This window comes from Centrocercus urophasianus, unplaced genomic scaffold (assembly GCF_019232065.1).
Source record: "Centrocercus urophasianus isolate 14NV4802_14NV808 unplaced genomic scaffold, USGS_Curo_1.0 seq_25, whole genome shotgun sequence".
Classification (NCBI taxonomy): domain Eukaryota; kingdom Metazoa; phylum Chordata; class Aves; order Galliformes; family Phasianidae; genus Centrocercus; species Centrocercus urophasianus.
Window position 1 is genome coordinate 6,548,954 of NW_024884811.1, and position 17,205 is coordinate 6,566,158.

General features: G+C 38.7%; 1 protein-coding gene across 3 annotated transcripts in view; it reads left to right on the forward strand.

Moving 5' to 3' along the window:
- Window positions 1-17,205, forward strand: part of ADAMTS6 (ADAM metallopeptidase with thrombospondin type 1 motif 6) — a 152,146-nt gene that overhangs the window by 39,562 nt on the left and 95,379 nt on the right. For all 3 annotated transcript variants that reach the window (XM_042825954.1, XM_042825952.1, XM_042825955.1), the window contains one exon: window positions 14,023-14,066. In XM_042825954.1, the coding sequence (XP_042681888.1) occupies window positions 14,023-14,066 (44 nt within the window). The remainder of the gene's footprint in view (window positions 1-14,022; window positions 14,067-17,205) is intronic.

Here is a 17,205-nt window from a genome sequence, read left to right on the forward strand (position 1 = left end):
AGCAGTGTATTCATGTGGCCAAGAAGGCCAATGGCATTCTGGTTTGTATCAGGAATGGTGTGGTGAGCAGGACTAGGGAAGTGATCCTGCCCTGTACTCAGTACTGGTGAGGCCTCACCTTGAGTACTGTGTTCAGTTTTGGGCACTTCAGTACAGAAGGGACATTGAGATGCTGGAGCATGTTCAAAGAAGGGTAACAAGGCTTGTGAAGGGCTTGGAGAATATGCCTTATGAGGAGTAACTGAAGGAACTGGGGCTGTTTAGTCTGGGGAAATGATAGCTCTCTTGATAGTCTCCTAGCATCTATCTATTTTTACCAAATAGTTACCAAGTTATTTCCTGTTACATGTGGTGTGGTCAGAACTAGACTGCCAGCTCATGATATTGCTTTCTAATTGCTCTCTTCCAGTATCTGAAAGGTGATTGCAGGGAGAGTGGTGTTGGTCCCTTCACACTGGTGATAGGTGACAAGAGAAGGGGAAATGGCCTCAAGTTGCACCAGAGGAGATTTAGGTTGGTTATTAGGAAAAAGTTCTTTACAGAAAGGGTTGTTAAGCACAGGAATAGGCTCCCCAGGGAGGTGGTTGAGTCACCATCTCTGAATGTGTTTAAAAACCATTTGGATGTGGTGCTCAGGAACATGATTTAACAGTGGGCTGTTAGAGTTAGGGTGGAATGGTCAGGTTGCGGTTGGCCTTGGTGATCTTCAAGGTCTTCTCCAATCTGAGCAGTTCTGCTATTCTAGTAATAGTTACTTAATAATAATAGTTACTTACTGTTTTGTACAAGCCTTACTGGTCCAATTCTAAAAGTAGCCCCACAGCTTAAGTGCAAAAGCATTTTGAACAGATTCAATTAAGAGTACTTCAGAATAAACTTAAAAGCCTGAAAGTGTGCCAAAAGTAATACATTGTATTTATTACCATGGCAAGTGCAAAGAGCACAATAACAATGATAGAGCAAGTTCTCAGCTACAAAACACTTTTTTTTTTTTGTTTTTTGTTTTTTTTTGTTTTGTTTTGTTTTTTGTTTTTTTGTTTTTAGCATAGTCACCGGTAGCAATAAATTTCCACCAGTGATGAACAAGAGCCAGCTTGTAAAAGTCTGCATGGCCTTCCATAATGTGGCTGAAACACAGCTCCCGCCACCTCACTGTGCTCACATACACTGCTTGATGTCCATAAATGTTCAACAGATTTGGGGTGCCATTTTTTCTGCATGGAGGAATTCAGTGGTAAACCTTTGCTTCATACACTTTGCCAGTTTGTCAGACTGCCCCTTTGCTGCCCTATGTCACATAGCTACAAAATGTGATGAAATATTGATGGGAGAGTTCAGCCTCTGTGTCCATACCACTAACATCTGGTTCTGATCATAGAATAGAATCAAAGGATCACCAAGGTTGGGAAAGACCTCCAAGATCATCCTGTGCAGTACAGTGCGACTGTCCACATATCATGACACTAAACCATGTCTGTTAGTACATCTAAATGATTTTTGAACACCTCCTGGATCAGTCTCTCAACCACCTTCCTGGAATCCCATTCCAGCACCTGACTAGTCTTTTGGAGAAGAAATTTTTCCTGATATTCAATCTGAACCTCCCCTTGAGGTTCAGTTTGGTGCAACTTGAGGCTGTTCCCTGTAGTCCTATCACTGATGTCACGGGCCAACATAGTAAAAGTACTTCTGGAGAAACTCTTGTAGTTTTGATTGTCTAGAACTCATGTAAACTAGTTAGTTTTAATCAAGAATGATGGAATTTAAGAGTTCTTTTAGTAGTGGCTTTAGATTAAGCATTAGACAAAATAGAGTGTCAAACTGTAGTGTTAGTCCACAGAAAAGGAAGAGTATTCAAACCACATTTATTGTTAAGGTTCTTAACAAAGTGAGATGTAGTTCACAGGTGGCTTTCAAGTATCTGTTTTGGATGGCCTAATGATTTTTTGGGGTATACTTAGTGATGTACATAAAGTAATAGTGGTGCCAGGCAAATCTAAGGGAATGTTTAATAGTTTAGACACATGGGCAACTTAATACAAAGTAATGTGAAGGTAATGTAAGTTAGTTTAGTCATATCTATTACAAATTCAGTTGACTCAGATAACCCTTCATTTTTCATGAGCTGAGGGTGATGTAGCTGTTATAAGACACTTTAATGCCAGAACTAGAAGGAGTTGTGGAGTAATAAGTTGCTGAAGGGATGATGCTTCATGACCATCCAGTATGCTGTTGAAGTTAGATCTTTGTTGTATAAACTTGTATTATTGTGCTATGGAACTTGATATTTTATAGAGCTGATCACATACAACTTCCAAGTAGTATCATGATTCTTCTGACCTCTTAGGAAGATATCTGTTGGAATAGCACCTAGGCTGCATTTCTATGACTTTCACATTTTCTTCAGCCAGACCAATGGCAAATCGCTCATTTATTACTTTTAGCAGCTTGAAAAAAAAGAGTAAGTGAATAGAGATTTAGGGAAAAAGAAAGTAGAGGTGGCTCATTAGCTTACACATTTAGCTGTAATGGAAAATATTTGCTTATATTTTAATTTTAGGATATTTAGTCCTGCTTAAAAATTGCAAGGTCATAAGTTATGCTGACCAAACATTTATTAGTCAGATTCTTTCAGAAGAAATGTCTACTTAGCTCTACCTGACAAAGTGGAGTAAGAAGTATTACATAGTTCTGAACAATGTATTTGGAAATGCTAAAGAACAAAAATTATAGAATCATAGAACTACTCTGGTTGGAAAAGACCTTCAAGATCATCAAGTCCAACATCAACATACTCATAGTAACCTAACTCTAACAATCCACTGCTAAATCACCACTCGCTCCTCCTGTGGGCTGCGCTTGGAGCAGCACACGGAAACTTGCCTGGGCTGACAAAGCTGGAATTAAAGGCATGTATGGCACTGCTGTCATCTGTTATTACTCATTTGATTGCTGTTTTGGGGTCAAAATCAGATCCGCTTTGCTTTCTGATAAGAAAGTGTTCTCCAAATGTTAGCAAAACCTGGGAATGAATTTCAGACATGTGAAATACAATCTTATAAACTGTGAAGTGCTTATAAGGCTTCGACTAAGATTGTTTTTGACTCTTCCACTTTGGTCATATTTAGCCTACAGAAGTTAATTACACAGTGGTTTAAATAATGATCAGCAAACAAAAGCAATAGTAGGATTAGTGATTGGTAAGGAAGACTGTGATGTGTTGCAGTTCTATTTTTGATTATGTCTTGAGTCAATTAAGTGGATTGTTTAGCAATCAAAAAATGTGCCATCCCAGTTCCTGAACGCTTTAAAAAAGAAGACTCTAAGTAATGTGGTGCTGACTTCACTAAATGTATGGCTATTCTTTGTAGCCTCTGCACTGCTGAAGGCGGGATCTCTTCTGGAATTGCTGGAAAGAAATTATATCCAACCCTTTTTTTTTTTTTTTTTTTTTTTTTTTTATTAAATTTTTTTTATTTAAAATTTTGTTTTAGTCTTTCACTGAGAAAAAATGGGAATATGATTATTTACAACCAGTTGTAAATTATTTTTATTTATTAACAATTGATGTTATGAAAACCATTGACCAAATGAGGCTAGTTGAGGGTAGTTGATGTTATCTTTCTGGATTTTGGCAGGCTTTCAATACTGTCTCTCACTGCTATTGACTCCCTCAGAGTGGAGAAGCTTTGCAGAGATCCTCTCAGACTGGAAGGCTAAGCAGTCACTAACAGCATAAAGTTTAGCAGGAGCAAGTGGTGGACTCTGCTTTGGGAATGGGGCAATCCTGAATATATCTGGGGCAGTCCTGGTTATGTACAGACAGAGGGATGAGAGTCTAGAAAGCAGCCCTGCAAAGAGGGATCTGGGGCTCTGGTTGATGGTAAGTTGAACATGAGCCAGCAGTGTGCCTAGGCAGCCCAAAGGGCCAGCTGTACCCTGATGGCACCAGGCCCAGCACTGCCAGGGGTGAGGGAGGGGTTTTCGCCTCTGCTCTGTGCTGTGCAGCCACTGGGTGTGGTTTGAGCACCACAATACAAGGAGGCTGTAAAGGTACTAAGAGAGTGAGAAGGCTGCTAAGTTTGAGAAGGATCTAGAAGGCAAAACATATGAGGACCAGCAGTGTTCCCTGGATTTCTTCAGTGCAGAGCAGAGAAGCTGAGGGGAGGCCTGATGGCGGATGCAGCTCCTCACAAGGAGCGGAGGGCAGCGCTGAGCTCTGCTCTGTGTGGTAGCGACAGGGCCTGAGGGAGCAGCATGGAGCTGTGCCAGGGGAGGTTGGGGTTAGGGACAGGTTCTTTGCCAGAGAGTAGTAAGGCTCTGGAACACAATCCTTGGGGCATTGGTGATGGCATGGAGCTGCCAGAGTTCATGAAGTTGGAACTATGCTCTCACTCTTACTGATTGAATTTTGGATGGTCCTTTGTGGAGCCAGGGGTTGGACTCCCATAATCCTTGTGTGTCCTTTTCAACTTGAAATATTCTGATTCTATTCTGTGATTTTAAGATACTCGTATTTCTCTCTATGGAAAAGTTAACTCTGTCATTGCCCTAGTTCTTCTTGATTATTTGCCTTCTGCCCATGCCGTATATGTTTCTTAACATGATGAAATTTTGACTAGAAAATAATCTGTTCTTTGAAATGTTCATATGGTACAAACAAAAAATGAAAAATGTAATATTTCTAAATTCTAGGCTTTACATTTTTACACTATCTTATTTATATCTGTACAACAAAACTAAATCGTGGCTGGTAGGCGTAGCTGTTGTTTCCCTCCTGCCTGAGGTCTGGACTACTGTTTTCCTATACACAGTTTAGCATATTTTTTGCTGTGTTGCAGGATGCAACTAACCATGCCCATGCAATTAATTTTGCTTATCTTTCCCAGACTTTTTTGTATTAGAACACTCTGAGAAACATTGCCTTACAAGCTGCTTGTGATGTTCTTAATAAATGTCCTTTGAACAGAGCTTTTGTCCATCTGTCACCAGATTTTTCCTGAATGCACTGATACAAATATTGTTAACAGTGTTCTTGGATTAAATAGCAAGAAACTTCTGTTCTCTAAACTAGTCTTAGGTAATCGCATGTAAACTTTGGAAAGGTACCGAGAATGTTTTAAAGCTGTGGAATTCAGTTTTGAGGAACAGAGTACAGTAGGTTAAATATTCTCTATAGTCTTGTGATGGGGCGAATCCTGAGTCTTTCAATAATCTCTGAATACTTATAAGATTATGACTGTTATTTGTGAATCTTTGTCGCTCATGTAGGTAGCTCTAATTATTCTCATCCACTATTATAAAATAGACTAGGAACTATTCCAGGAGAAGAAAATAAAATGTGTGATGGAATCACAGAATCACAGAATTGTAGGGGTTGGAAGTGACCTCTAGAGACTATCGAGACCGACCCCCAATATAATATAACTCTCTGATTCATGGTGTCTAGCTTGCAAGTCTTGTGCCTGACTGTCATAATTACTTTTCAGAATTCAACAATGTTGACTTTGACATAGAGTTTATTCCGTGATAAGGCTGAGGAATCATGGTGTTGAAAAGAACAAAAATCTGGTGTGGGATAGAGTTTATATACACTGGAAAGGATGGATGGATTTATTAGAGGGTGGGCTAAGCCTCCCAGAAGGCCCTGGGGATTTTTCTGTATTATGATTGACCTATGTGTATCTGAACTGCTGATCTCAGTTTACTGAAGACGTATTTTAAGTTCTTTATCTTGGGTGCTGATACTGAATGCATAAGCACAAAAGTTGGAACAGGGTATAAAGACGTAAGGAAGTGAGATGGATCTTTAGGTTGCTAAGCTAGGCTGAAACTACTGATACAGTACTGATGCAATAAGATATTACTGAAGATAAATAGCTCTCTGTTGATATGTCTTTGACTATCTTTTGTTTTACATATTTCTCTTCCTGTAAATCAGAAAATTAGAAATTAAAGTGATAATGATTTTTCTAGCTCAGAAATTCTGTAACTCAGGATGTCATTTTTCCACCAAACTTAATATCAGTAAAAAATCCAACAGAGCCAGACTTTGTTGTCTGTGGCATTTTTCAACACATGGAAAACTAATAATAGAAAAAGATATTTCTGTTGAGTGATGTGTAACATATATATTACACTTTCCCTTCCTTGGTTTAAATAGTTCTTTTTGGTTTGAGGCTTTTGAGGAAGAAGCCAAATAAGATCTGTACTTTATTTTAAGGCAGAATCCTGTTGTGGTGTACCACTTTCTGTAAGTCTAAGTATATACTGCAGTAAAAGTTTTAGAAAGAGATCAGCAAGTATTGTGTTATATATGTGTATTACTGTTTGTAAACTGTTCAAGTTTAGTGAATGACCAAATTATCTTAAAAGTGGTAAACTATTGAGGAACTACAATGAAAAGTTTATTAAAAAAATTGATCGGATGCCAGTACTGGTTTTATAGCTGTTCTTCCACACACTAGCATTAGTGAAATTGTACTTGAAAAATAACTTTTAAAAACAGCTATTTATGAAAAAGAGTATGTTGACACTCAACTCACTGTTTGAATTTTTTATCTTCTATTTTTTTGTAATTTAGAAATGGGAGGTTAAATTGTTCATTTCTTTATTGGAAGTCTGAAATTTCATTTTGATCAGCAGCAGTTCAGTTTATAGCTCTGGGTGTTGAAATTAACTTACATAAAATACTTTTTTTTTTTTTTTTAACTTGTTTTAGCACTTACTTATGCATCCAGTCACAGACAGACTGTATTTGAATAAGTTGCACAGCATGAAAAGTGAAAAGTAAAGAAGATCAAATTCTGATGAACTCGTTAGGTTTATCGTTGAACAAGGACATATAAGGACCCTTAAAAACTTGAATAATTTATTACAAAAAGATCTGTTATCATAGAAAGTGTTAACATTAGGATTTGGTTTAAAACAGATGAAAAATAAAACTTTGTTTTCTGGAATAACACACTTGGAAATGTTCCATAAAAGTTAGCTGGTAATTGTAGTAGGTGGTTCTGTTTGAACTCTGAATTGAACTAGTTCATAGAATCATGTAATCATAGAATGGCCTGGGTTGAAAAGGACCACAGTGATCATCTAGTTTCAACTCCTCTGCCACGGGCAGGGTCACAAAACCACTAGATCAGGCTGCATGCGGCACTGAACACAGGGATGGGGCATCCACGACGTCCTTGGGCAACCTGTTCAAGTACGTCACCACCCTCTGAGTGAAAAACTTCCTCCTAAGACTTAACCTAAACCCCTTCTGTCTTAGTTTAAAACCACTCCCCCTTGTCCTATCGCTATTCACCCATGTAAACAATCATTCTCCCTCCTGTTTTTATGCTCCCTACAAATACTGGAAGGCCACAACTAACCTTCTCTTTTCCAAGCTAAACAAGCCCAGATCCCTCAACCTTTCTTCATAGTAGAGGTGCTCCAGCCCTTTGTTTATCTTAGTGGCCCTCCCTTGGACCTGTTCCAAGAGCTCCACATCCTTCCTATGCTGGGGGCCCCAGGACTGGATGCAGTGGGGCCTGAATGGAGCTGAGTATAGGATGACAATCACCTCTCTCTCCCTGCTGACCACCCCTTTTTAATGCAACCCAGAACATAGTTGGCTTTCCGGGTTGCAAGCACACTGCTGTCTCAAGTCCGCCAAGCTTCTTGTCCAGCAGGACCCCCAAGTCCTTCTGTGCAGGGCTGCTCTCAAGGAGATTTCAAGGATTGCCCTGACCGAAGTGCAACACCTTGCACTTGGCCTTGTTGAACCTCATTAGGTTTTCATGGGCCCACTTCTCCAGGCAGTCCAGGTCCCTCTGAATGGCTTCCCTTCCTTCCAGTATATTGACTGCACTGCTCAGCTTGGTATTGTCTGCAAACTTGCTGAGGGTGCACTCGATGCCATTGTCTGTGTCACTGATGAAAATGTTTAAGAGCACTGGTCCCAACACTGACCCTTGGAGGACAGCTCTTGTGACCGACCTCCACCCAGACATAGAACACAAAGGGTTGATCACAACCCTTTGGCTGTGACCAACCAACCATTTCTTAATCCACCAAACAGTCCATCTTTTAAATCTATACTTCTCCAGTTTAGAAAGGAACATGTGGTGAGGGATCATGTCAAAGGCTATGCAGAAGTCCATGTAGATGGATCCATTGCCCTTCCCCTGTCCACCTATGTCATCACTCTCCATCATAGAAGGCCACCAGATTGGTCAGGCACAATCTGCCGTTGGTGAAGCCATGCTGGCTGTCTCAGATCACCTCTTTGTCTTGTGTGTGCCTTAACATAGCTTCGAGGTAGATCTGCTTTGTGATCTTCCCAGGCAGAGAGGTGAGGCTCACCAGTCTGTAGTTCCCCAGGTTATCATTTCTCCCTTTCTTCAAAAGTGGGAGTAAAGTTTCCCTTTTTCCAGTCATTGGGGATTTCACCTGCCAGCCATGATTTTTCAAATATGATAGAGAGAAGCTCGGCAACCACATCAGCTACCTCACTCAGAACCCTAGGATAGATATTATCCGGCCTCACGGACTTATATACATTCAGTTTTGTGAGGAGGTCTTCGACTTGGTCCACTGTTACAGTGGGGTGGAATCAGCTCCCCATACCCTCACCTAGAGGTACGTTGTCCTGGCAGACATGGAGAGGAATGTGACCATTGCATACTGAGGTGAAGTGCCCATTGAGTACCTCAGTTTTTTCCATGTCTGAGGAAGCGAGTTCTTCATCCTCACCTTGGTCACACTCTCCTTGGTCTGTCTCCTCCTGCCTATGTACCTGAAGAACCTCTTCTTGTTATTTTTCACATCCCTTGCCAAGTTCAGCTTCGTCTGTAACTTGGCTTTCCTGATTCTACCTCTACGCATGCAGACAGTGTGCCCATATTCTTCCCTGGCTACACTTCCATTTCCTGTACATTTCCCATATTCTTCCCTGGCTACACTTCCATTTCCTGTACATTTCCCTCTTTTCCCTCAGTTTAAGCTGCAGGTCCTTGTTCAGATATGCTGGTTGCCCACTTCCTTTGCTCAATTTCTTCTGATGCTCTTGCACTCTCAGAAGGATGTCCTTAAAGAGCTGCCAGCTCTGGTATGTACCCATGCCCTTAAGGACAGTTTCCCAGAAGATGCGACCTAGCAGTTCCTTGAAGTTTGCTCTCCTGAAGTTCAAAGTCCTGACTCTGATTTTTGCCAGTCCTGCATTCCTGAAGATTACAAACTCCACCAGGACATGATCACTGCAAACCAGGCTGCCTCCAGTCTTAGTCTTTCTAAAGCTTTCCTTCCTGGTGCTTTGGTGAGCACCAGATCCAGTAAGGCTTCACCCAGCTTTAATCTGTCAAATACCTGAATCAGGAAGTTATCCTCAACAGATTCCAGGAATCTCCTGGATTGTCTGCCACCCACCATGCCTCTGTCCCAGCAGATATCTGGGTGATTGAAATCCCTATCAGGACAAGAGCCAGCGAGTGTGAGACTTCCTGCAGTTGAAGCAAGAGGGCCTTGGCAACAGGCTCCCCTGATCAGGTGGCCTGTAGCAGGCCCCAACCACTAGATGTCCTTTGCTGGACCGATCCTTGATTTTAATCCAAAAGCTCTCAACTTGGTCACGGCTGTTACTCAGAAACAGCTCTTCGCAATCTATCCACTTAACATAGAGGGCAACTCCCCCTCTCCTCCTACCAGTTCTTAGGCTTTATTTTGTTTTCTGCTAGTCTTTTATTTTCAAGCTTCTTAATTGGCAGATCTTGTAGTACTGCATATATATAGTACATGTCCAACTGCCTTGAAAGAGAGTCTTATGTCCAGTTTGTTTAATCCCGCCTGAATTTCTGCATCCTTTTTTTCATTTATATTTCATCTGTCATAGTAGTTTTTTTTCCACAGCAATTTGTCGTTCTATTCTTTGTTACCTAGCACATCTTGGATTGACAGTAGCTGTACATGATTTATCTGAGAAGATGGAGCAGTACTTATGTTTACAAAGAGCCCATCCTTCTTACATGTTTGATTTAACTGACCTGCTCAAGCAGTCAGGATTGTAATACTCATAAGATATGCAGAAGAGAGGTTTTTTCTGCAGGTGAGCTTGTAGATAACTGAGGCTTCTTAAGAGTTTATTCTGTACTCATAAATGAAAATTAGATGTCACTGACAGTTGGGCTTAGAACTGCTGGCACCTAATAAGCTTTCTTATCCAGAATGGAGTAGATGCATTTTGCATGTTAATAATTGTGTGGTCACCTTCTGAATTTTACCTGGAAATTCCTGAGTTTAGTTGCCATGGGTTGAATCTGCAGTATTGTGTTCATTTCTGGGGCCCCCAGCTCAAGAAGAAGGTGGAGCTGTTTGAGAAGGTCCAGAGGATGTTCGTGGTGTTAGAGCTTCACCATTACTGTGAAGGCAGGCAAGGGGAGTTGGAGTTGGTCAGCCTGAGGAAGAGGAGGCTCTGAGTAGACACTGTTTTTAATAGCCTTTTATTTCATGCAGGGGACCTGAAGATGAAGACTTTTTGCAAGGATGTATATTGACGGGAGAAGGTGCAACGGTTTTACACTGAAAGAGGGTGGATTTAGATTAGACATAGGAATAAATTCTTCATTTTGAGGGTGTGATGAGACACTGAAATGGGTTGTCCAGGGAAGCTGTGGGTGCTCCATTATTGGAAATCTTCAAGATCAGGTTGAATGGGGTTTCAAATAACTTCATGTATTGGAAGGAAGAGGGCATGACTGTTTATGAGGGTGGATACTGACAGGACAAGGGAGAATAGTTTTGAACTAAGACAGGGGAGGTTTAGGTTAGATATTTGGAGGAAGTTTTTCACCCAGAGGGTGACACGCTGGAACAGGTTGCCCAAGAAGGTTGTGGATGCCCCATCCCTGGAGGCATTCAAGGCCAGGCTGGATGTGGCTCTGGGCAGCCTGGTCTGCTGGTTGTTCACCGTGCACGTAGCAGGGCGGTTGAAACTAGATGATCATTGTGGTCCTTTTCAACCCAGGCCATTCTACAATTCTTTGATTCTTTGATTTCTTTGATTCTTTGAAGGTGCTCCTTCCAGCAGAGGTCTGGAACTAGATGACCTTTAAGATCTTTTCCAAACCAAACCATTCTGTGATTCTGTGATCTTTCTTCAAAATTGAAAGCTTATCATAATACTATTTAGGTTTTGATCTGTATAGTCCTCATTTATGTTTGTTTTACCCTGACTCTCTTTCAGGTACTATTCTTTAGTGAGATAAATTGTTTTAGGTATTTGTAGACTTGCTCTCTCCCCACATCTTGCATGGAAACAAAGAAGGAGCAAGAGTTTTTCTTCTAGAGGGAAGCTTTCTAGAGCCATGTGATGAGTGGTACAACTCCCACAGTGTATGTAATGACTGTGCATCTTACTGATCAAGAGCTACTGGTGGAAAAAAGCCCCTCTCTTTGTACTGTTTTCTTCATTTAAGATTTGAAAACAAGCAGTATGGACAAGAGGCAGCTAAGTTGATGGTTCTTTTGCCTTCAAATTCTGTGAAAATAAAAAATATATGTATCTGTTTGATCTTCATTGTTAAATGGATTCCTTGATAATTCAAATTAAAGTGGTGGAAGTGGTGTCAAAACCCAGAAAGGCAAATTAGCATGATTTTATTGAATCATGTAGATTAGCAGATGGTGGAATTGAACATTTCAGTACATGAAAATGATGTCAGCTTTAGGAAAAATTGCAAGCAGAAGCTAATGAAAGGGAAAAAAGAAAAAAGAACAACCATAGAACTTGAAGGGAATGGTGCAGGTGGACTCTGAAAACTTAGATTTTTTCTTCTTTTGAGAATAAAGAAGAGAATGTATGAGTGCTGCTTAGAAGAAGCCTAAATTATTATTGTGTATTAATTTTGATTAATTGGTTATTTGAATATCTATTCAAACCATTAGAATACTGTTATGCTCTGGGATTGATCTTGCAAAAATATCTAATTGACTGGAAAATAAAATATCTTTGTTAATTTTATTTAATTATCCTAATCTAAGTTTCATTAACATCAAGCTTTCTTATAAAAAAAAATGAAGCAGAACATTCACTAGCCGCCACAATCAATCAGAAGGATTTGGTCTTTGTTTTTCAAAAGTGTAAGAGAAACAAAGGATTCAATTCATGTCTTATTCTCCTATCAGCAATATATTTTGAAATGTAATTGAATGTGAGCAAATACCTTCTTCTTTATACCCATGTGAGAGTGAGCAGATGGAGACCATAAGGGTAAATTTTCAGCTCCATTAAAGTCAGTAACAGCTTTTTATTTGAGTAGTGGAACTGGCCATCTTCTTAAATATTCGTTTTATCGAAGGATGTATGGCATTAATTATTTTTTTTTCCTATTATTATTCACTATTAAAAAACATGAGAAGAACAGTAATTGCTGTGAATTGCATAGACTTTCTGGTGTTGAATATTCTAAGCTCCCTTTTAAGAGAATTCAGGCAAATTTGGATTTTCTCATTAAAGAATTCTGATCCTTGTTTGCTTTGAACTTCAAAAGCACTAGGTTCAGACTCTATCCTAAATGATTTAGTTCTAAGTTTGTTTCTGTATAGATATTGAAGGCAGAAAATGTTCAATAAAGTCTTTCTTCGTCATGCTTCAGCTTTGTAACATACAAAACCTAATTATATTCTGACACATTTTGTATAACAACGCTGATTTGAGTATAGCCCTTTCCAGAAACAGCAAATAGAACATCAGTGAGGGCCTTATGTTGCATTTAAGATGACAGTTTGAGGCACTTTGGTGAGATCAGTGCATATGGAAATCTGTGTTCAAAATTAAGGCTTCATCTAGCAAACTGATCCATGTTTAGTACCTTTAAAAATCCCAGGGACTCCATATGGTCACAGCAGTCTACATGCACAGAGAATTTACTGGATTTGTTCCAAATTTTAAGCTTTGTTATTTTGTCCATGGATTTGGCTTACAGACAGACATTAACTCTGTTAACTCTGAAAGGTATTTATCTCATGATCTGGCTTCTATGTTATAAACTTTTTGAAAACAGCACTTACGTTACTTTTAACAGAAATGACCTGGTGGTCTGGAAGTAGTATATATTTAGGTTAAAAATTAAAGCACAAAGGTGTTATTGTCTTTGTTTTCTCTTGCCATCCAAAATAATGGGAGTTTTTCTGGAACACATTGCAAGGAAATGAGAATAAATCCTAGAAATTCAAAGACATAATAAGAGTGTTTTCACATCACTAGTCATATCATGGATTTGCGTACTCAAAATATGAAGTTATCATTCATGACTTATGACTGTTGCAGGACACATTTATTATGATTAGCTAAGTCACTGGAGGTATTTGCATGTTAACTGCACAAAAGCTTTAGTTTCTGTATTTGACAGATCATAATTAAAATAAAGGAAATTTTCTTTGAAATATATTATTTAGTTTTTGGCAGAAGTGTGTTTTTCATTTTAGTTCACTGTAGCATGCTCTTAGGACACATGTAATCACTGTAAAAAAAGAGATGAGAATCACAGTGCCAGTTCTTAAGATTTCTTCTAATGTTTGGTGTTACAATCGAAAGTTACTGTCTTCAGTTAGAATCAAAGTCTAAATACTAGAACTTGCAATTAATACTACTTGTTTTGAAGTGCAAGACTGTAGGGAATTCCAGTATGTTCAAAAAGTAGAAGTCAAGTGTTTTGGAGCAGTAGCAGTCCAGAGACATGCTTCTGTAACTTCATAGCGCTGTGGTAGACTGCTTTATGGAGCTGGTGATTACGGAGATTCACTTTAACCATTTTTTCTTGCTGGCAGGTGTCCCACTGGCTTGTAGCCAGCGGCTGCGAGTGTACTGCAGCTTGTGGTTTACACCAGAGTGTAGAAAATGCCGACACCAGCTGGCTGCACATAATTAAGCTGATTGCTTTCTGACAACTTGATCTATGATACAGATATGTGATAAATATACAAAATAACTTACAAATCTAATTCTCTGACGTATTTTATCTACTTTTTTCTCTTTAACAGATATGATATCTGCACTTATAAGAACAAACCATGTGGAACTCTGGGTAAGATCATAAATAGAAATTTCAGTTTGTATTTGAATTTGTTTCTTTGCTTTATACTCAAATGTTGATTTATTGACTGCTTGGGTTTTTAAAGTTTATGTTTTCAAAATACCGTTTTATGGTTTTATAAATGTGAATAATAGGAGGTAACCTAGATGGGTATATGCTTTGATAGATCACTGGAAGTTTATGTTAAATGAGCTGCTGGTGGATGTCTCATCTCTGGCAGCCTTAATGCTGCTAAAACCTAGATGATTACTCAAATTTATCAAGCAATAATTAGAGAAGAGGACTTGTCGTTTATTTTTATTTAATCTCTCTCTGTGAGGTAGTACAAAATACAAGTAGAAGACCTCAAGAACATTTAAAAAAACAAGCTAGGAAAGAAAAGAGGTTTAAGAGTTACACTATTGTTCTGCTTATTCTTGAAGAGTATAGCTTCAGACTTTTCCTTCCATGAACTTGGAAAAAATAACAGTGAAATATAAATTACAGTAATAGCGACACTCCTTAAAACAGTGCTTTGACAATGGAGAAACACATATAGCAATCCTAGGTTTGTTCAGCAGGGTTGTTCTCTTCTTTCCTAAATTTGTCACCAGAAGTTGTTTACTGTAATGTAGTTATTACCTGTAGTAGTGCTTTAAGGAATTAAAGATACGTTATTCAAAGACTATTGTAATGTTTATGCATTTTTCAAATTTACTCAGAAGTAATTCAAGATACAATTCTAATTTTACTGGTTCAAATTATTAATAATGTGAGCTCATAACTGTATTTGCTTTGTCTTTCCCTGTAATACACTTGTGGCAAAGGAAATTAGTTTACGTGAGGAGAAATGTATCAGAATTTTTTCGCCAATTGGAAATACAGAGTATCTTAACAGCATGTTTGAGTAAAAGGCAAAATGTAATTATTAATTTCTAAGTGTAATTGGTTTCCTTTGATACCTTCGTGGAAGAGACAAAACTGAAGAGACTGCCTACACTGATGTTGCGAAGTTGTCTTAGCAATTTGAAAGGGAGAACATTCACTCACAAACTGCTTGATATTTATATATGATATTTTTAATAAAGGCCTTTAGTGTACTAGTCGTCTCTTTATCAGATGCAAAAGCAAATTCTGCTCCAAAAATCAAATCATGTATGGTATCAAAGTACTGTTACGAGACCCTTGGCTCTAAAACTGTGATGGTGTACTTCCATTGTAAGCACTGTACTGGAGAAGAAATAAACCTCCATGGCCCTCTTTTGCAAGGCATTTGATGTGCGTAAGTCCCACTGACCTCCGGTAACTAAAGCATAAATTTAAGCTGTCTGTGAACAAAAGTCTCAGGTCACAAAAGGTCAGAACAAATGTGGATCACTGGTGTTCCAGGAAGAAACAGAAGTGAAGGCTTTACAGGAGAAAAGACACCTCTTTTCTGTTGTAGTTTCCTAGAACAAGGAATCTTACATAGAGCTGCACTGAGATAGGCCTCAGATTTTTCTGCAGCAGCTATATTTCAGCAGAGAAGGCCTCTTCTCCTTTGATCTGAGCTATAGACTGTGTGTTCTTTAGTTGATCTCTTACTTTCTGCAGGCACAGTACATAATTGTATGTTATTAGTATGGTCCTATAAGTCACTAAGCAAGCGTTCAGTGAAAAAATCTGAACATAGAGATGACTTCACCACCCCAATATGGTGCACTTTGCAGCAGAACATGGTTGTTGTTACAAAAGTATTACAATGTTATATTCAGAATTTGCTGCGCAGTTAGAATAGCATAAGTAAGGCATGTGAACTGTAATTACTCTATTTTCTACAGGTTGCAAAAAGCAAGCAGTGTACACGCCTGTCAGTGGCCAGAGTTTTGTCTTCTGTTTCTTCATCCTGGTCTCAGTGATAATGTCTCCTTCAGTGATTTGATTTAGAGTAGTCTTCTGTTTTGATTGAAGTTCAACAAGCTGATATTATTGCGTTTTGCCCATGTTAGTTTGGTTATCAGAGTAGTTCTGTTGTGTGCTGACTTGATTTATTGCAGAGAAAAGCAAGTCAGAACATGTACTTCCCAGATACTCCTATGTACACCTAAGGGAGACACTAGGGTCTAAATCCTAATGATAGCCTCTTACATTTTTTCCTTTTGGAAGTTTTGAACCACGTGTAATGTTTATGTTTGACTTACGGAGGTAAAACTAGTCCAAAATAGAATGACCAACGCACATGCATAGAGATGCATAGAGGAATAGCACTGAATGTCAGTGCTGTATTGTACCGACCAGCTCCTGTAGCTCCCGGTTACTTGCTCACGTGGACTCAGCTAGGAAGCATTTGTGGTCTTATTGCTAGCTTGCTGGTAGTCCAAACAGAATAATTTGAAGTGCATACTTGTTCCTAAAGAGTATGTTATTTTTCTTTTTGCATAGCAAAGTCACACTGTTCCCAGTTAATATTCTGTTACAGTGTAGTTAATTTTGCAGGTAATTTCATCAAAAGAAGGGATTACTGCTTTTTTTTCAGATAACCTTAGAAAGGGATACATCAAATAATATGATGCTTAGAGATTTCTCTAGTGGGTAGCATATTTTGTCTGCAAAATGTTGTGTGATACTCTATTTCTGAAGAATGTAAAAAATAATGAAGAACAATATTCTGAAAATGCCTGTGCCTTGCTTTCTTTAAAGAAAGTTTTCAGAAGCACTTGTCATATAGAAAGGTTTTAGTTCCAGAAGATAACAGAAGATAAATGGAAAAGACTTCCTTGTTTAAATGAACTTATTAACATGTCTCCCCCTTCTCTTCATTGATGCATGCAGTTTTGTTTTTATAATTTTTTTAAGTACCATATGGTGCTTCTTGTAGCTAAAAAAGTTGCTTGTATGTTTTTATGAACCCACTAAACTTAAACAGATTTCTTTAGAAAAATAATGTGGATACATTTTGCTTTCTTCAGCCTCAAGAATGTTAAAATAGAAATGGTTTTTTGAATTCCCTTTTCTGGCTCAAGTTACTAGGTGGTCCCAAGTTACCAGAAGTAAAATTTATAAATCTAACCCCTAGTCTAGACATTTTCCAGCACTGACTGCAGTTCAAAAAATATTAATGTCTAGCCGGCAAAGTGAAATTCCCCCCAGTGATTTTGCAAATGACTAGAAA